At 49.0% G+C, this 20,273-nt stretch overlaps 14 protein-coding genes across 14 annotated transcripts; 9 read left to right on the forward strand and 5 right to left on the reverse strand.

The window, feature by feature from the left end:
• Window positions 1-83: 83 nt before the first annotated feature.
• On the forward strand, window positions 84-2,222 carry KL928_003439 (uncharacterized protein; the record flags this gene model as incomplete). The annotated part of the gene is made up of 1 exon (XM_043204026.1): window positions 84-2,222. One exon carries the CDS (start codon window positions 84-86, stop codon window positions 2,220-2,222), a length of 2,139 nt encoding a protein of 712 aa, XP_043058881.1.
• A 106-nt stretch (window positions 2,223-2,328) lies between these two features.
• Window positions 2,329-3,209, reverse strand: KL928_003440 (uncharacterized protein; the record flags this gene model as incomplete). Its single annotated transcript, XM_043204028.1, has 2 exons — window positions 2,329-2,503; window positions 2,608-3,209. The coding sequence occupies 2 exons, from the start codon at window positions 3,207-3,209 to the stop codon at window positions 2,329-2,331; spliced, it is 777 nt and encodes a 258-aa protein (XP_043058882.1).
• A 168-nt stretch (window positions 3,210-3,377) lies between these two features.
• On the forward strand, window positions 3,378-3,623 carry KL928_003441 (uncharacterized protein; the record flags this gene model as incomplete). Its single annotated transcript, XM_043204029.1, has 1 exon — window positions 3,378-3,623. The coding sequence occupies one exon, from the start codon at window positions 3,378-3,380 to the stop codon at window positions 3,621-3,623; it is 246 nt and encodes an 81-aa protein (XP_043058883.1).
• Window positions 3,624-3,806: 183 nt separating this feature from the next.
• KL928_003442 (uncharacterized protein) lies at window positions 3,807-4,235 on the reverse strand (the record flags this gene model as incomplete). The annotated part of the gene is made up of 1 exon (XM_043204030.1): window positions 3,807-4,235. One exon carries the CDS (start codon window positions 4,233-4,235, stop codon window positions 3,807-3,809), a length of 429 nt encoding a protein of 142 aa, XP_043058884.1.
• A 510-nt stretch (window positions 4,236-4,745) lies between these two features.
• On the forward strand, window positions 4,746-6,263 carry KL928_003443 (uncharacterized protein; the record flags this gene model as incomplete). The annotated part of the gene is made up of 1 exon (XM_043204031.1): window positions 4,746-6,263. The coding sequence occupies one exon, from the start codon at window positions 4,746-4,748 to the stop codon at window positions 6,261-6,263; it is 1,518 nt and encodes a 505-aa protein (XP_043058885.1).
• Window positions 6,264-6,523: 260 nt separating this feature from the next.
• KL928_003444 (uncharacterized protein) lies at window positions 6,524-7,948 on the forward strand (the record flags this gene model as incomplete). The annotated part of the gene is made up of 1 exon (XM_043204032.1): window positions 6,524-7,948. The coding sequence occupies one exon, from the start codon at window positions 6,524-6,526 to the stop codon at window positions 7,946-7,948; it is 1,425 nt and encodes a 474-aa protein (XP_043058886.1).
• Window positions 7,949-8,111: 163 nt separating this feature from the next.
• On the forward strand, window positions 8,112-9,071 carry KL928_003445 (uncharacterized protein; the record flags this gene model as incomplete). Its single annotated transcript, XM_043204033.1, has 1 exon — window positions 8,112-9,071. The coding sequence occupies one exon, from the start codon at window positions 8,112-8,114 to the stop codon at window positions 9,069-9,071; it is 960 nt and encodes a 319-aa protein (XP_043058887.1).
• Window positions 9,072-9,193: 122 nt separating this feature from the next.
• On the forward strand, window positions 9,194-9,394 carry KL928_003446 (uncharacterized protein; the record flags this gene model as incomplete). The annotated part of the gene is made up of 1 exon (XM_043204034.1): window positions 9,194-9,394. The coding sequence occupies one exon, from the start codon at window positions 9,194-9,196 to the stop codon at window positions 9,392-9,394; it is 201 nt and encodes a 66-aa protein (XP_043058888.1).
• Window positions 9,395-9,481: 87 nt separating this feature from the next.
• Window positions 9,482-10,450, reverse strand: KL928_003447 (uncharacterized protein; the record flags this gene model as incomplete). Its single annotated transcript, XM_043204035.1, has 1 exon — window positions 9,482-10,450. The coding sequence occupies one exon, from the start codon at window positions 10,448-10,450 to the stop codon at window positions 9,482-9,484; it is 969 nt and encodes a 322-aa protein (XP_043058889.1).
• Window positions 10,451-11,418: 968 nt separating this feature from the next.
• KL928_003448 (uncharacterized protein) lies at window positions 11,419-12,552 on the forward strand (the record flags this gene model as incomplete). The annotated part of the gene is made up of 1 exon (XM_043204036.1): window positions 11,419-12,552. The coding sequence occupies one exon, from the start codon at window positions 11,419-11,421 to the stop codon at window positions 12,550-12,552; it is 1,134 nt and encodes a 377-aa protein (XP_043058890.1).
• Window positions 12,553-12,716: 164 nt separating this feature from the next.
• On the reverse strand, window positions 12,717-15,251 carry KL928_003449 (uncharacterized protein; the record flags this gene model as incomplete). Its single annotated transcript, XM_043204037.1, has 1 exon — window positions 12,717-15,251. The coding sequence occupies one exon, from the start codon at window positions 15,249-15,251 to the stop codon at window positions 12,717-12,719; it is 2,535 nt and encodes an 844-aa protein (XP_043058891.1).
• Window positions 15,252-15,606: 355 nt separating this feature from the next.
• KL928_003450 (uncharacterized protein) lies at window positions 15,607-16,569 on the forward strand (the record flags this gene model as incomplete). The annotated part of the gene is made up of 1 exon (XM_043204039.1): window positions 15,607-16,569. One exon carries the CDS (start codon window positions 15,607-15,609, stop codon window positions 16,567-16,569), a length of 963 nt encoding a protein of 320 aa, XP_043058892.1.
• Window positions 16,570-17,809: 1,240 nt separating this feature from the next.
• On the forward strand, window positions 17,810-18,402 carry KL928_003451 (uncharacterized protein; the record flags this gene model as incomplete). Its single annotated transcript, XM_043204040.1, has 2 exons — window positions 17,810-17,823; window positions 17,934-18,402. The coding sequence occupies 2 exons, from the start codon at window positions 17,810-17,812 to the stop codon at window positions 18,400-18,402; spliced, it is 483 nt and encodes a 160-aa protein (XP_043058893.1).
• Window positions 18,403-18,475: 73 nt separating this feature from the next.
• On the reverse strand, window positions 18,476-20,254 carry KL928_003452 (uncharacterized protein; the record flags this gene model as incomplete). Its single annotated transcript, XM_043204041.1, has 2 exons — window positions 18,476-20,017; window positions 20,204-20,254. The coding sequence occupies 2 exons, from the start codon at window positions 20,252-20,254 to the stop codon at window positions 18,476-18,478; spliced, it is 1,593 nt and encodes a 530-aa protein (XP_043058894.1).
• Window positions 20,255-20,273: the final 19 nt, after the last annotated feature.

Here is a 20,273-nt window from a genome sequence, read left to right on the forward strand (position 1 = left end):
CTAGAGAATTGAGATATGATTCATGTAACACATTGGGAATGAGTAGGTCTAAACATCTGTTTTTTTCTGTAGGAATGTTTTTAATGTCTCAGGCAAATGTTGATCTCTCTTCACGATTTCTTGAGTGTCTGGCCGTTGAGCGCCAGGAAAGCTTTGAACAGACGTCTGAGTTGCTTTCGCGATCCTCGCCCAAAAGCTTGAGTGCCAATGGACTAGCAGTGCTGAATCTGAGCATTTCGAATGTGCGGACCGGAGTTGGAGGCAAACAGATCGTGGAGTTGGTTCCACATAGTTCTATTGCCGGAAAAGAGAATGCTGCGATCCAAACAGGTGATCTCAAGATTGGTGACATTGTCAAGATGGACAAGTATGGCTCTGACGTGAACACTAAGAAGCTGAAGAACTCGTCGAAAAGGAAGGATGTTGACGACGCCGAGGAAACCAGCGTCCAGATTGATGGTGTGGTGGTGCTTGTGGGCGAACGGCAGATTAACATCGCGCTCAATTACGACTCAATGACAGCCGAAGGTGCCAAAACCGAGGAAAAAGTTTACTCTCTCTATAACTCTGACGCTAAGATATGGCTTGTTCAGGTGGATAATGAGATCACTTACAATCGCATGGAGTCAACGATGAGGAAACTGGGTGAACTAGACTCTGACACGGCGTCTGATCTTGTGAAGCTTGTATTGGGCAAGTCTGCATTTATTCCACCTCCATTAAAGTACCAAAAATCAAAGCTGGATTGGTTCAACGATAACCTGAACAACTCTCAGAGGAATGCCGTTCAATTCTCGTTAGCAAGCAATTTGAGCATAATTCACGGCCCTCCTGGAACGGGAAAAACAAGCACCATAGTGGAGCTCGTCAAACAGATGGTGTTGAGGAAAAGGGAGTCAGAAGGCAGAAAGCGTATACTGATCTGTGGGCCCTCCAATATCTCGATAGATACCATTTTAGAGCGGCTTTCGTCCTTTTTCTCAGACAACAACCACTCAAAGCTGGTCCGCATAGGCCATCCTGCAAGGATGTTACCCCAGATTTTACGTCACTCACTAGATATCATCGCAGAGAGCGAGTCAGGCGAGATATTAAAGGACATTCTCCAGGAGATTAATCAGTTGACTCGGAAGATCAAGAAATCAAAAAGTTACAGAGAGCGCAGGGAGCTGTATCAGACAATCAAAGAGCTAAAGAAAGATCTGCGTCTCCGATCGAAAAAAGCATACAGCGACGTTCTGTCAAACTCCGAAGTCGTGGCAGCTACTCTTCACGGGTCCTCCGCAAGAGAAGCTGTGAACTGTATCCGCGAAAGAGGAGACTTATTTGACACGATAATAATAGACGAAGTTTCACAAGCCTTGGAGCCTTCCTGTTGGATCCCGCTGATATATCACCAATCTCTAAAACAGCTTGTCATTGCAGGCGATAACAAACAGCTGTCACCAACGATAAAAACCCAAAATAATGCCAAAGTGGTTAGCACTTTGAGTAAAACGTTATTTGACAGATTAATCGAAGTACACAAAAACCACCAAGAGTTTACCTGCTTTCTTGACATTCAGTACCGAATGAACAAAAAGATCATGAGTTTTTTCAGTGATGCTCTCTATGACGGGAAGCTCATCGCTCATTCCTCGGTCGAGAATATCAAGCTTTCAGACCTGCCGTACGTGAAGTCTCCCCAGGAAGACAACGTAGCAGAGGAGGTCATTTGGTACGATACTCAGGGAGGCGATTTCCCGGAAGCAGATTCTGCTGAAGACGACTCAGCGGGCTTACAAGCTTCCAGATATAACGACGGAGAATGTTTAGTGGTTCTGAAGCATGTCCGGTCTTTGGTAGAAGACCACAATGTGAAGCAGGGAGACATAGGCATTATTTCTCCGTACAGTGCTCAGGTCTCTAACTTGCGAAGGCTTCTTCGAGAGGAGACGGAGCACCCGTTACCAGACATCGAGATCAGCACTGTGGACGGTTTCCAGGGGCGTGAAAAAGAGGTGATCATTTTGTCATTGGTGAGGTCGAACGACTCACACGATGTGGGATTTTTGAATGACCATAGACGTATGAACGTTTCTATCAGTCGAGCCAAACGCCAGCTGTGCGTTGTGGGGGACATGGAAACAATAAGCGAAAGCAACGTGGTTTTCCTGAAGCAATGGTGCGAATGGTGCGAAGAAAATGCCGATATTAGATATGTCGATGTCAGCGAGCTATGAGCTTGGCGTCCACAGACACAGCTCTGAGTCTGCCGATGCCATCACACAGTATTGGGGGTCAAACAGAAGCATTCGCGGGAGAGTCTTCGTCTCATTTTCTATTTTTTTAACTGGATGCAATATTGCCGGCAGGTTCTGAGTCGACAAAAGCTTCAAGTCCCATACCAGTACAGAGCCGTCGCCATTGCCACCAAAAATGAACCGACAGTCGGGGGAGACCGCCAGATTGCCCGTGTCGGGATAATCTCTCTCGATGAGCGGCAGCTGGCCTGGCAGTCTTGCTACCAAGCTCAAATTGAAAGCGTCTAAAAGGAAATGCTCGGTAGAATTGGTGGTGATCAAAATATATTTATTATTGTTCATGAAGTCAATTTTCGTAACGGACGATGGCTTCGCAAAATCGCACACCACAGTGGTAAATGGTCGGTCCGTGATATGCGCCACCGCATGCAGGGACAGGACATTCGAAGTTTTGTTGTAAATGGCAACGACTGTGTTGGTTGGATCAAGGGCTATGGAGGACGCTATGTCGTCGGTGACTAGAGTTGCCTGGCAGTTGGCACTCCTTGTGTCCCAAACGCGGACAGTGCAATCGTAGGCGGCGCTAATAAACATATGATTAAGATCGGCCATGGCCAGATCTGTCACCAAGGCCGTATGGCCTTTGAAATATCTGATAAAAGAATTATCATGTAGCGATAGATACCGAATTGTATCGTTTTCCTTAGTGGATGCGAAGACACAGGTGTTTTCCTTGCGGGTCAATTTGGCCAGATGACAGCCATATTTTTTGGAATAGATGGGCTTGACATGTTTTCCTTTGGCGACATCGTAGAGATGTATGCTTTCGTCGACTCCGGCAGTTAGAAGGAACTGGCCTGTGTGATCAAAGTCAATCGATGTTATGGGCGTGTTCGGTACGTGATTGGTAAACAGTTTTGCCGGCTTCAACGAAAGCAGAAGGTTGGCCGAGATGGGCGTTGCCATAAAGAAAGTAAACTAGGATGAAAAATAAAAATGCACAGCCATATGCTAAAGATGAAATAAATAAAATAATTTTACAACATGGGAGTAAGTACCCGTGTAGAATTTGCATAAACCTAACATCAGGTTGGCAAATATGCGCATTATGCCTTTGATCTGGTTTTGATTTCAATGGTGCTTGCAGGCATCAAGAAAACCACCGGTCTCAGTTTATCCGTGGAGGACCTGGCAGAGGGGCCAAGTTCCAGGTCGCTGCTATCCCGCTACCTGTCTGTTGGCGAAGGGTGTTTTGATTATGCAGTTTCCTGGTGCAGGAGCTCGCGCTTATTTAGGCCAAAGAATATCGAAAATTTTGATGATTTGAAAGATGCGCTGAGACAAGGTGTGAACAACATGATTGACGAAGGAAAACGATAGGCGATTTATAGTTTAACAAGAAACGATTGGGCGATGAGCCGTCCTTCAGTAGGAGGATAAGACACTGTTGTCTTTCTATCAGTAGGCGGCGAAATCAAACCTCCTTAAATGGGGCTTCTAACGATTACTGGTTATAAGCCATAAGGCAAAGGAGAACATCGTATTTGAATCTATTTACATTGATCATTTCTCCTCTTCTTCTTCTGGAACGAGGGCGTCAGCAGACTCGAGGAGCTCGCTCAGCTCGCCTGACTGGCTCATGGCCATCACAATATCACATCCTCCAACGAAATCTTTATTGACGTAGAGTTGAGGAATGGTCGGCCATTCACTGTACTCCTTGATACCCTGTCTAAGTTCAGGATCTTCAAGGACATTGTAGGCAGCAAATTTGTGTGGATCCACACCCAGCTGTCCCAATATCTGAATAGTAGCTCTCGAAAATCCACAAGCTGGGGCCTGTGGAGTACCTTTCATGAACAACACGACGGGAGCAGATGAAATGGCCTGCTCGATCGCAGATTTTGTTTCTTGGGACAATAATCTCACGGCAAGAGGCGTCAGGCGGAACTTAGGTGTACGGAGCGAACTTTGGAAGGCACGGGCAAACATGGTTGAATCTATAGACGAAGAAGTTTTTATTTGTAATGCGACGATCGTCCAGAAAGTACAATTTATCGTCGCTTGTCGGGGTCCCAGCTCCGCTAAAAAGGAAGGCTTTTGGTATAAAGAAGATTGCCGATCACCGTCTTTCTGTACCGCGCCAAGCTACATTTCTTGCATGTAGATCGTTTGAATGTATTCTATTGTACCACAGAACATGCGCACCCTCCCACCTTAATTTATTCCATTTCGCTAAAAGCAAGCCATTTTTTAATTTTTCGATAAAGCAACATATATCTCAAATACCAGATAAAAAGTTTTGACCAGGGGCATCTTTTACCACTTTTTTATACCAGGATACGAGAAGTCGCAAGCTCGGTCCAGCATAACCTTTGCCATTCAGTTCTTCCAGTGTAAACTGATCGCCTGTTGTCAGCTTTCGTTTCGGTATCCTTTGTCTAGTATTAATTCAGTTCACTTGCTAGCACAGAATAATTCGGAATTGCCGGTCATACCACAATGAATGGAACCTCAAGACGATCCAAGTCTTTTGAGTTTGTGCCCGAATACTCGAATCATGGGCCCTTGCGCCTCCAGCACACGAATTACCACAAACACAACGGGTCTCTGTCAGGCCAACAGCCTATGAGTCTGCAGACAGACAATCAGAGCCCAACCTCTTCTTTTTATCATCACAGCAACGAGAACATCCAGTATCTCCATGAAAAGTCGCTCGTTCCGCTGTCAATTCAAACTAGTGCTACCGACTACTCGATTTTGGAAGATCTAGAGAAAATACCATTAGACGACCCTGTTCCTCTCCCGAGTGCAACAGAGAGCGTTGCGAGCCAAGTCACCCCAGATCTCGGGTTTACTTCAGAGACTTCGATGTCCTCAGCGGGAAACTACGTGAGAACAAGCTCTAGCTATCTGGAGGATTTTGTCACCACAGAACCATCGTCCGAGGAATCAGCGCACATCGACGACTACCTCAACCAGTATATCAAGCTTGAAATGATCAGCACACCCAATGAACACCGTTCTGACGGCTTGGGAATCAAATCTCCGCCACAGTTTGCCCAAAAGCTGTTGTCTCCAAAGACTAATCCTCCACTGATTTTCAAGCAAGAGGTTATGTCTCCGACAGCAAAAAAAATGGCTACGCCCAAACTGAAGCCAAAACCAAAGACTCCACGAGCTCCACCAAAGTCTGCCAACAAAGTGGCCAAAACCTTATCGACGACACAAATGGCCACTGCAGCAGCAGCAGCAGCGATATCGTCTCAGGCTGCACCGAAAAGAAAACCAAGCGTCTCGTCACTGTCATCTGCAGCAGCAATAGCCACCACTACAATGGCTAGAAATCCAGCTGCTGCACAGAAGTCGCCAGTTTCCGCAAGAAAACCGCTTTCGTCAACTCCTAAAAAAGCATCAAAATCACCAAACCATTCGAAACAAAAATCTGGGAGACGATTCTCGTTCGTGTTTGAAAATGCTCCCAAAATGCCAGCTAATAGCTCGTCCGCATGTTCGCTCTCTTCAAATTCGACCATCTCTTCTAATTACTCGGCCTCGTCGCCAACTCACAGCATGGGCTCTCCCACGACCATCTCGCACCCCGTCAACGCCTCGTCCAAGCCTACTTTCATTATCTATTCGCAGCAGCATCAATTCATCCCCGAGACCGTGCCTAACTATTCTCGACCTCACTCGCGTCGCAACAGCATTGCTACCTCCACGTCTTCAGGCGTGACTCCATTGCAGAGCCCGATGTCTTCGTCGGTGTCTAAATTTTCCAAAGCGCCAACATACTCGTCTTCGGTGTCCTCAGTGTCAATTTCGAGCACGAAGTACAAAAAAATGGCCAAAACGTCGCAGTCAAAGCACGTAATAGATACCGATCTGAAACATAACTCGGAGTTTCAAAAATCCATCACCAAGTTCCCTAAAAACAACGTCGTTCCATTCGAGCCAAAAATCTACAAGGACATGAGACAGGGACTGATGGAATTCCAACTGCAAGTTCCGCCCAAATAGCCTCTGTCATTAGTATAGCTCTCATAAAGTAATAATACTGTATCCATCTCAGGCTGTGTCGCAGTGCACTGCCTCTTTCTACTCCTTGACCGGGTCGTGCGCTAACCGTCATTATTTAATCAAACTGTTGCTAAAAACAAACCTGGCTGAAAATTATATGTTCCTCGCTACTACTCGCTTGTAGAGTACTGAAACGCACACTCGTCCGCTCGCATCGCAGCATATCATTACCCAACCTCCCATACATTTGAACAACGCAAATGAGTCTGGAGGACATGAACGATTTCAGACTCGGGACAGAGGCTTTCACAACAGGGGTACCGTCTCCTCCTCCAAAAGACGCTGGTGGGGCCAAATCCTCAGGAACAGACTTTGTAAAGAAGCTCTTCCAAATGCTCGAGGAAAACAGCTACGCTGATATTGTCCGATGGTCAGAGGCAGGCGATTCATTCATCATCGCAGATACGAACGAGTTTACCAAACAGGTCTTGCCGAAACATTTCAAACATAGTAATTTTGCCTCATTTGTGCGACAACTCAACAAGTACGACTTCCACAAGGTGAAAATTAGCAATGAGCTCAAACAGAGATACAGCATCGAGAATGTGTGGGAGTTCAAGCATCCCGAGTTCCAGAGGAATAATAGAGAGGCGCTTGAGAACATCAAGCGAAAAGTGACAGCTAAAAAGGAGGGAGACACCGGCGCTTCCTCGAACACGGTTTCTCTTGCGCAGTTTCGCAACCTTCAAGATAATTTTGGGTTTCTGGAGAAGCAAAACCAGTCTCTCACAGAGACAGTGCAGAAACTCCATGATGAGCTGAACATTCTCAACACCAAGTATAATACGATGGTTTCGAGTTTCTTGACGTCAAAGTCGATCAACGAGTCATATTCGCGTGCTATCAATGTCCTAGCCAAGTCCTTGACCCAGATGGGCGTCGAGCTGCCGCCACTGAACCTTCCTTTTATCGACCAAAACCAACCGTCTCAAGAGTCGCAGCCTGCTGGAAGCATGCCTTCGTCAGCGGAGGCACCGCCGCAGGAACATTCACAGTTCATTCCTGCGAACGAGCCTACTAAACCAGCATCCCAGCCCCCGGCAGGAACACAGCAGGATACTCGTATTGTGCGACGGACCAATGGGTCGGGAATGCATGTCTTGTTGGTTGAGGACGACGATGTCTGCATCCAGCTATGCAGCAAATTCCTGATGAAGTATGGTTGCACGGTGGAGGTGGTGACCGACGGACTGGCGGCCATCAACGTCTTGGAAAAAGTTAAGTTTGACCTGGTCTTAATGGACATTGTGATGCCGAATCTCGATGGAGCATCAGCAACCTCTGTTATCCGATCTTTTGACGTGGATACGCCGATCATCGCCATGACCGGGAACTATCAGCACCAGGACCTAGTGACGTATCTTAACCATGGAATGACGGACATCCTGGCCAAGCCATTTACCAAAAATGATTTATACAACATTCTGGAGAAGCACCACATAGACAAGAAGCTGATTTATCCGGTCAACGATCCGTTCAACCCCGTGAATAAAGACAGCCCTCCTCACCCAGTACCGGGCCAGCAGGCACAGGTGGTTGCTCCGATGCCGATAGAGTCGGAGCCACTGCAGCCAAAGATGGAACCAGACTACGAGAACGCGCTAAAGAGACAAAAACTTGTATAGTTGTACATATTGACTCGCTTACCTAATGGATAATGTTTTTCCAGGAATTGGCGACGGAGTATTTTTCAGCGAAATTGAGTCAGGAACACACACCAGGCATTCATTTTTTATTTCACAGATGTCGATGTTTGGACTCTCTAGAACTGTCGGCCTGAGTCAGCGCATGGCGTTCGCCAGACTGAGCTCGACACTGGCTTTTGTCGAGACCGCAGGCTCCAAAATCACTCCCTCGTCTCTTTCGGCCTTAACTGCGGCCCAGCAATTGGGCAAGCCAATTACGACTCTTTTGGTGGGCCCACACGCTGCCGAGGCCGCCAAAGAGGTTTCCAGGGTGGCGTCCGTCGACAAGATCCTGGTGTCGCCTTCTGAAAAATATGACCACTACCTGCCCGAGCAAGTCTCTCCCTTGGTTGCCAGCTTGTTGAAAGACTCCGATTACTCCAATTTTGTTGTTGCTGCGTCCACTGTGGGGAAGAACTTCCTTCCTCGTGTTGGAGCCATCCTAGATTTGCAGCCTGTTTCTGACATCATCAAAGTTGTTTCTCCAGACACTTTTGTGAGACCAACATATGCTGGTAACGCAATTTTGACTGTCAAGTCCAAGGACAGCCAGGTTTTATTTTCTGTGAGAAGTTCTGCTTTTGCACCGGTGGAGCTGAAGGAGGCCCGCGAGGTGCCTGTGGAGGAGGTTCCGTACGTTGAGGCTGGCAACAGTGCCGAGTTTGTTTCTGAGGAGCTTGTCAAGAGCGAGAGACCAGATTTGGGATCTGCCAAGATCGTCGTTGCCGGCGGCCGTGGTCTCAAGAATAAGGAGGAGTTTGATAGACTGATCACCCCGCTGGCCGAGAAACTGAACGCTGCCATTGGCGCCTCGAGAGCCGCCGTTGACGCTGGGTTCTGCGACAACTCGCTGCAGGTTGGTCAGACCGGAAAAGTCGTTGCCCCAGACCTGTACATTGCCGTTGGTATATCTGGTGCCATTCAGCACTTGGCCGGAATGAAGGACGCCAAGACGATTGTGGCAATCAACAAGGACGAGGAGGCCCCTATTTTCTCTGTTGCCGACGTTGGCATTGTTGGCGATGTCTTTGAAATTGTTCCTGAGCTGACTGCAAAGATCTAGAGCACAGGAAAAAATAATTACCACCTCGCCGCGCCGTGGCCGGACCTTGATATATAAGAAAGCGCTCTATTTAAATGAGTCTCATATTACACTTTGCTGAATAAACCTAATTATCATAGACAATGACTTACGACAGATCAAAGGAGATGGAACAACAGGCCTGGGTGGCAGAAAGACTGAACAGCACCCCTGCCTTGTCTGCGCTGAACGGACTGCTTTCGTCGTTCCCTGTGGTGAAGATTTTCACCTCTAACGCTGTGCCCCTTCTCATCTGGAGAGAGCACAACCAGGCCGCCAGACTCGAAAAGAGATACAGTCACTAGATGTACGCTTTCGACAGCGTGGCGGGACTGCAGTGCACGCTATAGTTCGTTTTATATACTGAATGGAATCATTCTTGTGGAAAGAGTCTAGCGGTTCCTGTCCAGAGAGTCGAAAATCGAGTAAGGTGCGTCGCTCGGCGTTGGTGTTCTGTAGCTGCGCAGCATTTCCCGTGCGCTTCTGTCAAAGTCGAACAGCGGGCTGGGATCTCGCACGCTGCCTGTCGAGCTGGTGTCTGTGAAATTAAAGCGGGCCAGCATCTTGGGTTTTTCGATCACCACGGCGTTCTGCGAGCCCGAGTTGCGGTCCACACGCAGAGACCGCTGACGAACGGCGGCCGCACAGCCAGACTGCGACGACATGGAGGTGTTGGAGGATCGGATTTGATGTGTAGACATCGAGTTAGAGCTGACAGAAATTGCCGACGCCAGCGGCGAAACCAGCGCCAGGGTAGCGTCGCTCGCAAGCGAAAGGGTGTCTGAGCGCTGCGGTTCGGGTACTGGGGAGTCTGCCTGCGTGAACTTGTCGATGGCGCGCTGGATATAATTGTCCAGTTTAGGTCGCTTGACGCCAACGCTCTCCTGCGAGACCCGCTTGCGTTTCTGGAGCTGGGTCGGGAGCGACGAGCTGGGTCTTGTTCTTACGAGTCCAAGCACACGTTTGTTTTTACGGGCCGGGGCGCTCGACGGCTGCGAGTGCGGCTGCGGAGCCGCTTTCTGGTGCGCGCGGATGTTGAGGTCGTTGGCGTTCAAATTCTGCATCTGCTTCGCAACGTTTCTTTCGTAGGTCCCCAAAACCTCGTCTATCATGATCCAGATCGACTCGAGCTTGACCAGATCGTCGACGCGGTATCGCGGATACGAGCTCAGAAAGTCAGAGTAGATTTCCATGCGATCCTCGTCGTAGACTATCAGCTTCTTGTTGAGCTTGAACAGACGCATGGTTCCGTCGTGCCAGACCTTATGTTTCTTTGCGGTTTCGTTTGTGTACAATATTTGGTACTCCGAGTACTCGGAATGCTCCAGATGGCTGTAGGAGGGCGGCACTTGTGTTGTCATGGAGAATGGTGACAGATCATAATTGCCGACTGGTGGTTATACAAATAATTTTTCTTCGCCACTGCACTGTGCTCGCCGGACGCGAAAAAAGTGGCTAGTACACCTCCTGGATGTTTCAGATTTAGCGTGTTGGCTGCCGGTGTACTGGACGACGAACACGGGTGGAGAAAGCAGCGGCGACATGTCTGCATCGGATAGGCGATTTGTCCAGCAGCAGAAAGACCTGATTTGGGGGTCTACCTGGTGCCGGAGCGACCGTGAGCTGAAAACTTTCAGCAGCTGGCCAGATTCGAAAAGAAAAGTGGATCTTGCAGGCTAACAGACACCGGTGCTGGATTTCCAAAGCTTCGTAGTGAAAGCTTTGTTGTAAAGCACATCTAGCTTGGGTGACCTGGACAAAAGAAAAATGCAGATTAACGAAATTCTCGACTTGTTAGATCAGTATCCCGTTAGACTTCCGTTTCGGGTAAATAGGCAAGGTGAAGTTGGTGGTGCACTTGGGCACAGCCCAGAAAAAACCGTCCTGTGTGCCTGCCCCACAGGGGATATTGATCTAGAATCTATATGCACGACCCATGCCACCGTCCTCACATGGGAAGCGTCCTAGATACAGTATGTACGGCAAGCAAGGCTTAAAAAAAAACGCGCTTGAAAAATATGCGCGATACCACCAACGCGTTTTTCCTGTAAGCGACTCCTATTGATCTGACGCACGGTCCAAAATAGTATTATTGTTTCAGCATTTAAGGTTCTAGAGGCTCAGCAGCCAAACGAAAACATCCTACAGGAGCGTGCGGCTCGTACCTGCTACCAGAAATTGGTTTCGGACGTGTTTGGAAAACACTAAGCAATGCTTATCCCGATACAAGATATAAATCCCACCTTTCGCTAGTTGAAACTCTCACCATTATAAGTCAGGGGTAAACAGCCATTCGGATTACATTCATTCTATTTTCGATTCACTCCTTATGTTGGCCAGAACCATCCTCTACTCGTTGCTAGCTACTGCTACCCTGGCTTCGCCTATCCACCAGCACCACCAACACGCTAAGAGAAACCCGGCTGTTACCGTCGTTGTCACTGAGTACTACGATGCCAACGGCAAGGCGATCTCTTCGCAGACCTCTGTTCCAAGCAGCGACGCCTCTGCCAGCGTCTCATACTCGGTCGCCAGCGCCCCAGCCTCGGGAGCTTCCAGAGAGCCATACCATCCTTCCTCCCTGAACGCCTCCGCAACCAGCTCTGCTTCCGGCTCCAGCTCTGCCTCGGGCTCCAGCTCCTCCTCGGCCGCCAGCTCCACGGCTTCGGCCGGCTCCGTGGAGGCCTACGCAGAAAAAAGCAAGGGTATCACATACTCTCCGTACACTGACTCAGGATCGTGCAAGTCCGAGAGTGAGGTCGCCAGCGACATCGCCAAACTCTCTGCCTACGAAATCATCAGAGTCTACGCTCCAGACTGCTCCTGCATCACCAACATCATGGCCAACATGGGCTCCAACCAGAAAATCTTTGCCGGACTCTACTACATCGACTCGCTAACTGACGACATTGCTACCTTGGCCGAACAGGTCGAGGCCTCGAGCCAAGGCTGGGACGGTATCTATGCTGTGGCCATCGGTAACGAGCTGGTGCAAAACGGAGAGTCTGCCTCCAACGTCGTTGCCGCTGTCTCCTCCGGAAGATCGACACTCTCGTCTAAAGGCTGGACCGGAAAGGTGGTGACTGTCGACACCGTGGGAGCATATCAAGACAACGACAGCCTGTGCGAGGCCTCCGACTTCATCGCTGTGAACGCTCATCCGTACTGGGACGGAAGCGTCAAGCCAGAAGACAGCGGTAGCTTCCTGGAGTCTCAGATCTCTCTTCTGAAAAGCACCTGTGGCAGTGACAAATCGATCCTGATTTGCGAAACCGGATGGCCTACCCAGGGAGACACCTACGGAGAAGAGGGTGTTCCATCGACGGCAAACCAGCTCACGGCCATCAAATCCATCACCGAGTCGCTTGCCGACCAAGTGATCATGTTCACCACATACAACGACTATTGGAAAGACGCTGGTAGCTACGGTGTTGAACAGTACTGGGGTATCTATCCTAACTGAATACGTTCGTTCACGTTCCTTCGTTTGCATTTGATCTATAGAAATCAACTGATTTGCATTCACAAAAGACGTAGATGCGGCACGATGCTGATAAAAAAAAAATCGCGTCGCGTTCAGCTCCTTCTTAATGTACATTTATTTATAAAAGGCACGTACTATACATTCTAGGCGGCCGTGCCGTTGGAAGTAGCCGCTTTGCTTTGCTGCGCCAGTTTCCAGGCAAGGTACTTGGCACTGTGGCCCAACCGCACCGGCTGCAGGGCTTCACCAACACGCTTCTTCTTGACAAAAGGCAGTGCTAAGTCCTCGTTATCAAAGTCCTCCTGCGAAACCAAACGGTTGGGAACGTACTGGGGCGGTCCTCTGTACCATAACATTGGCGTCAGCTCGTCCTCCGGGTACTCGTCAGGCTTGCTCATCGTATCGGTGCTTCCATTTAGGTAGTTGTTCTGAGCAAGGTTCTTGGTGAACCTCTGGAAATTGCCGTTATCTATCCGCTCGTAGAGACTTCTGACTTCCTTTGGCATTTTTAGCTCCTGAGAAGTAGGCAGGATGAACGACTGTGAGTATGAAGGAGGATTGAACGGCGAGTACTGGTACGCCAAATTATTATATGGAGTCTGCACCACCTTCTGCCCCCCATACATGTTCCCGTAAGATGGAACAACAGGCTGCTGTTGGTAGCTGTTGTAACTGGAGATTCCGTTGCTCTGGTATGGCGACTGAAAGTTGAACGGCTGCATATTAGACATCGATGACGGGTAGCCTGAGGCAGGGTTTGGCGGGATCGGCATGTTCTGAGGAGGAGGACTCTGGTCGGAGTGTAGCATAGGCAGTCTGATGTTTGGCGATGGAGGGATGTACGTCTTATACTCGTTGCTCTTCAGCGAGGCATCGTAGTAGTTCGGATCGTCGTGCGGCTCGCTGTCTGGTCCTGGCTCAAAAATATGGATGCCGCCCACCAGCGGAGGAGCATTGAGGTTTAGGATTGTTGGTGGTGGAGGCTTTTCGGAGGGGACTGCGTTCGGAGGAAGCATGTACTTGATTGGAGACGGGAACTTTTTCAGGACCCGCGGCTTGTCTATTGGAGTCACTGGGTCTTCAATGTGCCTCACCTCGTCAGGAAGACAAGCTCTCCATGTTCTGATCTTGGCAAAAGACAGCTCTCTGTCGCTGTATCTGAACTCGCAAATAAATAGTGGTCCTTCGTATTTGACAGCAGGATCGCCCTTTAGCCATCTGGTGAAATATGCAACATAGCACGGTCCTAAAATATCCTCCACAGGATGATCTCTATACTGACCGGTCTTGAAAACCTCGTTCTCGAGGAACAGGCGGTCGTAACTGTGCGAGGTCCACTCCGGTCTGTAATACCAGCACACGTTGACGTAACTCTTTCCATGTTCCTGCCACATCCTAAAGATCTGTCCAACAATCGGTCTATCAGGATCATTTGGATTTTTCAGCAACACCCAGTTTCCAACTTTGTACGTTCTTCCCTCGTAAACCAGGAATGGAACAGGCACTTTGGACGTGACAACGTCACCGTAGTCGCTGTCTGGCCTTTGCATCTCCAAATGATAAAGTCTCGTGATGTTGGACTCCAAAAGATGGACATTGTTCAGCATGGCAGAGTTGGCCGTATAGTATGCCTTCGAATTGGCAATCAGCTTAAAAACGTCCGCCATGTAAGCGTCCACACTCTGGTAGTGTCTCTGTTTAATCAATCCCTTGATGTCCAGCATAGAAATTGGCTCTTTAACAATCCTATAATATTCAGGATGATCCTGCTGGTTTGGCAGCTTATCAAACACGGTAATGATTGTTTTTCCATTGACCTTGATTTTCTTGAGACCTCTCATGATACTTTTGATCCTCTGTTCGTGGGGCTGATCCACAATCGGAGGTCTTCCTCTTTTAACCCAGTTCTCAAGCAGCTGATCGTTCGACTTCGCAACGTTACGTGTCGGTGGATAGTAGTAGTTGGACTGCTGCGAGACCTCTGTTTTTGACACGTATGCCGACGGGTTGTAGTTTGGCATTGCATTGTTGTAACCTCCTGGTAGAGAATGCATTGGATTGGTATGTTGCATCATGTTGGACCCAACACTAGGCTCCCGATACTCTTCATCCTGGTAATCGTCGTCCTGTTGTCTGGTATCGTCCACTTCCTCGTCCTCGTAGTCCTCATCCTCGTAGTCGCCACGAGACTTTGATTGACGGGCTGGAGGAGTTGGCGACGAGATCTGCATGACAAAATCGTCTTCTCCCGGTAACTTGCCAAGATTAGGGTAGTGGACTTCAGAATGTCCAGGAATGGAGGAGTCTTTTTTTAGAGCAGGGATCACAGTTTGCTGAATGTAGTTATCGAGCACAACTGCGCATTCGTGGTAGATTGACGTTTTCTCGTTGTAGAATCGAGCATTCCAGGTGATCTGGGCCAGATCGTTGATGAACTGCTGCGGATGGGAGTACTTAAGACTTTTTATCGTGGAGCGGATCTTGGAATACGACATTGGCCTGCGGATCACTTTGTAATAGTCGGTGTTAGCTCTTAAAGGGAGAACCTGGAACATTTCGTAAAACTCGTTCCCCTCAGAGTCTTTCAACGTGAGGATTTCATCCATGAGCTCTGTGAACTTTGCGGCCATCGCACGACGTTCCTGCTCGGAGACACTTCGCTTGTCGTGAGGTGCCATGGTACTCTAGATGGTTCAAAATGCACTTTTGGACAAATATCTGGGAGGCGGGCCTATAAAGTGGCGGAAAACGGGCACAATTGTGGGCAAAACGGGCGCGATTCTGCAGTTTGCAACTTTTTTCTATTATGAAAATAGTACGGATCTGATTTCTCGCAACAAGTCGAAAAAAACAACCCTGGGTCTTTTCCTAGTTTGTATTTTTATGAAGGGAAAAAAAAAGGCTGGCAAAAATTTTCGACTACAGACACAATCTTATTTTGACAGAAACAGGTTTTTCAGACTAGAGAAAGCTCAAATATTTAGCAAGATAACAACATATCAGATGTCGTGAAGAAAATCACTGTTTTTATTTATGCAGCCCTCAGAACGCCACGATGAACATAGTAACGAGTCTCCACTAAACAGCGAGAATTTGTCAGAGTCTGCCCCTTCCTCCACCATAATACCTGTCTCCACACTTGAGTCTTTCCACAACTTTTTGCGATCGCCAAATTGCAAAACCATACTTGCTCTTGTCGGGGCCGGGCTGTCTGCCTCGTCTGGATTGTCCACATTCCGTGGATCCGGCGGACTGTGGAAACAATACAACGCAATCGACCTAGCCACTCCCGATGCGTTTCTCGACGATCCGGGCCTGGTATGGCAGTTTTATGCCTATCGCAGACACAAGGCCTTGCAGGCGCAGCCGAACCTCGGCCACTACGTGCTAGCAGAGCTCAGCAAACTCACAAACATCAACTTCCTTACAATTACACAGAACGTGGACGGCTTATCTCAGAGAAGCCACCATGTGCCAGAGAAATTGCTCGAATTTCACGGGTCGCTGTTTGGGATGCGATGCACGAACTTTAGCTGCTCCTACGAGGAGAAGAATAACTATAAAGACCCGTTGTGCGAAGCTTTGAGAGTGGATAGTTTCGACCAGACCGAAGTCTTGCCGTTTCTTGACGAGCAGGTCCTCCCGCACTGTCCCGCATGCAAAGTTGGCCTGTTGAGGCCGGCCGTGGTGTGGTTTGGAGAGTCGCTGCCTCTGCACATGATCGACAAGGCGGACGAGTTCATAGTGCGAAACAGGGTGGACCTCGTGCTGGTGATAGGAACATCTCGAGCGGTGTGGCCGGCGGCATCGTACGTGGACATTGTCAGGAACCAGGGAGGAAAAATTGCCATTTTCAACACCGAGCCGGACAGCGACGAAGAGGACTGCTGGCAGTTTATAGGAGACAGCGCAGAGACCTTGCCTGTGGCTATGGAGCCGCTGATCGGCAAGCTCAGCCCAGATACTTCCATATCAAATACATCACGTACAATGTGAGCGCGGCCCCGATGTAGAATATCCACTTGTCCTCGAATGCTTTTTTCTCGATCTGTCTAATGGTAGCTTTTGAAACTCCGAGAGTCTGCAAGCTAGACGACATTCTCTCCTTCATTTTCAACACCACTTCATTCTGCTCCACCAGATCGTCAAAGGCCATTCTCCCCATCTCCAGAATTTCGTCCAGCTGCTGGTTGGACCGCTCCAGGACAGACTGTTCCTTGTGCAGTCCTTCCTCCATGGAGAGCCCCGAAAGCTGCTCCTGCCGGCTCTGGCCGCCTCTGTTGGTCACAGAGGAAACGCTGCTGTCGTCGTACGGATTTTCGGAAATCGCCGTCGACCTATTTGCGAACAGTTGGTTTCTGTTGGCCTCGGCTAGTCCTTCCTCTCGCTGTTTCTTTAGTGATTGTGTTTTCAGCTTGTACTCTAGGAGCTCGTTTTTCAGGCTCGCGAGTCTGTTTTCGTTTTTCAGTTTCTGCGACTCGTTCAGATTCAGCGTCTGCTTGACGATGTAATCCTCGTACTCCTGGAGAGTTCTCGAAAGGTTGGTGATGGTGGTAGTGATTTGGCCGATCAGGGAGAGTTGTGCTGAAGTAGGGTCCTTTTCAAACTGTTCAAGATCCTTTCGCAGTTGCTGCGTCTGCTTTATGGCATTATTATACAGGAGAGACTAAGTTAGCAGTCGACTCAAAGACACTTACCATGGGTATTGTTTTGCAATTTCGCGACCACTGAAAAATAACAGATTTCTTTGGTTTATTTGATTCAGTGACGAGCCGTCGCTGACATCTGCTTATAAAAACTACCATGAACCCACGCTGGGCTACCGCACTGACGGCGGAGTGTTGTAAACTCAGAGTAAGCAGTAGTGATTGGTATTGAGCAGCATTAAGCAGTACTCAGAAGTATTACGTCTCGCCCGCCCTCCTTTCTTCTTGATTCGCCCATCGAAGCTGCCAGCGGCTCACCTGCTTCACCCCATCATCCAACGTACTGGCTCCCACAACCCCTGATCACCGTGTCCTCCTGTCTGCTCCTTCCATCTTAGGTCTCTGCCACCTGGTTACGTGCCCGTGCCCTCGAAAAAGCAGCACCAATAATCAGAAAAAATAAAAGACCTGGAAATATAGGTGTCAATTGATTAAGTGTTTGTTACAAAACAATAATCTAGCTCTGTTTCATCACCCAATCCCACAATAAGGACCCGCATTTATTCATAGATCAAACAGTCAAATCCACAATGTCTGACCTTTGGTAAGTACTGCAATTTGCAAGCAAGTCCGGAAAACAGTACAAAAAGATGTGATTCCTGTAAAGTGGGCATTTGCTTGCTAAATCAACGTCTGGTGCCTGCTAACATTTAGTCCTGTGTACGCTCCATTCTTTGGCTCTATCGGCTGCGCTGCTGCGATCATCTTCACCTGTTTTGGTGCCTCCTACGGTACTGCCAAATCCGGTGTTGGTATCTGTGCCACCTGTGTTTTGAGACCAGACCTCCTGATCAAGAACACCGTTCCAGTCATTATGGCCGGTATCATTGCCATTTACGGATTGGTGGTGTCGGTCTTGATCTCCTCGTCACTGAAGCAACAGCAGGCCCTTTACACTGGTTTCATCCAATTGGGTGCTGGTCTCTCTGTCGGCCTCTCTGGTTTGGCCGCCGGCTTTGCCATCGGTATTGTTGGTGACGCTGGTGTCAGAGGTAACGCTCAACAACCAAGATTGTTTGTGGGTATGATTCTGATTTTGATTTTCGCCGAAGTCTTGGGTCTGTACGGTCTGATTGTCGCCCTTCTGCTCAACTCCAGGGCTACTCAGGACGTCGTCTGTTAAGCCCTTCTCCCTGTGTCATCTCAAAATTCCATATAAAATAGGGAATCAATAAATCTAGGTGCTACAAAGCAATCTATAGGTTGGAGTCTCTCTCGAGCCACTTCGAAAGATCGTCCGGGACCTCGTCCCAGCGTATATCTATCCGTGTCTTTTTATTGTGCTCACAAACCAGACAGTCTTGCTTGATCTCTCCTGTCGTGTGGTCGATCAAGTTCTCGTTAGTGACAACCTGACAGTCGCACAGATCTTCGTCTTCGCTAACACTTCTGCCCTCGTTCTCCGCCCTGACCTGATCGAACAACGGTCTGTAAATTTCCGGGAGATTCTTAGGCTTGTAGTCTCTGACCAGCCTGGTCCGCCATAGAGCGGTCCAGTGAAGTCTGGCATTTCGAGGAAGGTTCCTTGTACGTCCCAAATTCGGGTAGTATATTCTCCTCCACCTCCCATTTTTGTTCTCAATGAAATACCCAACGGGCAGGACCTCCACCGTCCACCAGAAGAGACACTTTTGGATGGTATCCGTTCCCCGGCCGTCAAATCTAGACACCTGGTGCGAGGGGACTTGCAATACATTTTTTTCTGGTTGGTGGAAAAGATCCTCGCCATGCCCGGCAGCTATGTTAGAGTCGAGCGAGTTTCTGTCTGAAACAACTGAAGTATGTGCTGTGATGTCTGCTGGCTCATCATGAAGCTTCGAGTTGTGTCTGATCAACTGGAGACAATCATGGTTGCACGCCAGTAAACTATCCAAGCTAGTGAATTTGGTTGCAAACTCATATACAGCATGTTCCTTAAACAACACGCCCATCTCGATTGCAGACGATAAGATCCACCGGAACGGCAGATTTGATATCGAATGACCGTCAATGTCGTTGGCCCATCCGCCACCCACGTCGCTGTGGTCGCCAGGGAACCACAGTTCTACCAGGTCGTTGGACGTGGGAACCGGCCGATTGGCATAGGCGTGCGTCCTATTAACGTAGTCCGGCTCGAGGTGCAATAACTGTTCAAGCTCGCCGGCCGAATCTGAGTAGACGCTGGAATCCCGGTCGTCCTGGTCAATGCATTGGAGATTGAACAAGGACGGTAAGTAGGAATGCGGAATAAACAGGTTCTGCTTGAACTTTGCTCTTCGCTCGTCTATACTCACCGCGTGTCTTATATGTTCGACGTGGTGCGAAATGGAGGTGAACGGAAACAGCCTGTCTCGAAAGATCCCGCACGAGTTGACGGAATCCCACAGCCCCATGAACTTGATGATCACCTTCTCCCGACAGAAAGTCTTTTTAAAGACACTGGCACTGGAACTAGTCCATTCTCTGCCGATCGGCTGGCCGTGCTGCTCCCATTTTTTGTAGATTTCCCAGGCAGTGCTCACCATGACCTCCAATCCCTGATTCAGCAGCCCAATGCGCTCGATCATCCCGGCAAGTATCCTGGCAATGAACGACCCGCGACTGAACCCAAATAAATAGACCCGGTCGCCGTCGACGTAGTACCGCATCAGGTACGTGTATGCCTCTATCACGTGATAATCGACGGTGAAGGCTACCAGTTCGTCGAGGTCGGACTTGACGTTCTCGACGGAGGAGCAGAACCACCCGGCGTCGTGCAACTCCCCGAACCCTGTCCGGATATCGTTGCCGATCCCCGCTAAAAGTCAGAACTGCCACAGAACACACTTACGCTGGTAGTAGCACATCTGCTGGTGAGACCCCTTTTCTAGCATTTTGTACAGTTTCAGGATGTTGGTTTCGACGCGTGTGCTGAAATTATTCGCCGTGCCGTCGAAACACAGGACCAGGTTCTTGGACTTGGACCCGCTCGACTGGTCCAGATCGCACCCGTCCATAGACATGTCTTCTTCTGCA

Source organism: Ogataea angusta (assembly GCF_019207475.1).
Source record: "Ogataea angusta isolate 61-244 chromosome Unknown 61-244_NODE_7_length_650817_cov_90.064852, whole genome shotgun sequence".
NCBI classification, from domain to species: Eukaryota; Fungi; Ascomycota; class Pichiomycetes; order Pichiales; family Pichiaceae; genus Ogataea; species Ogataea angusta.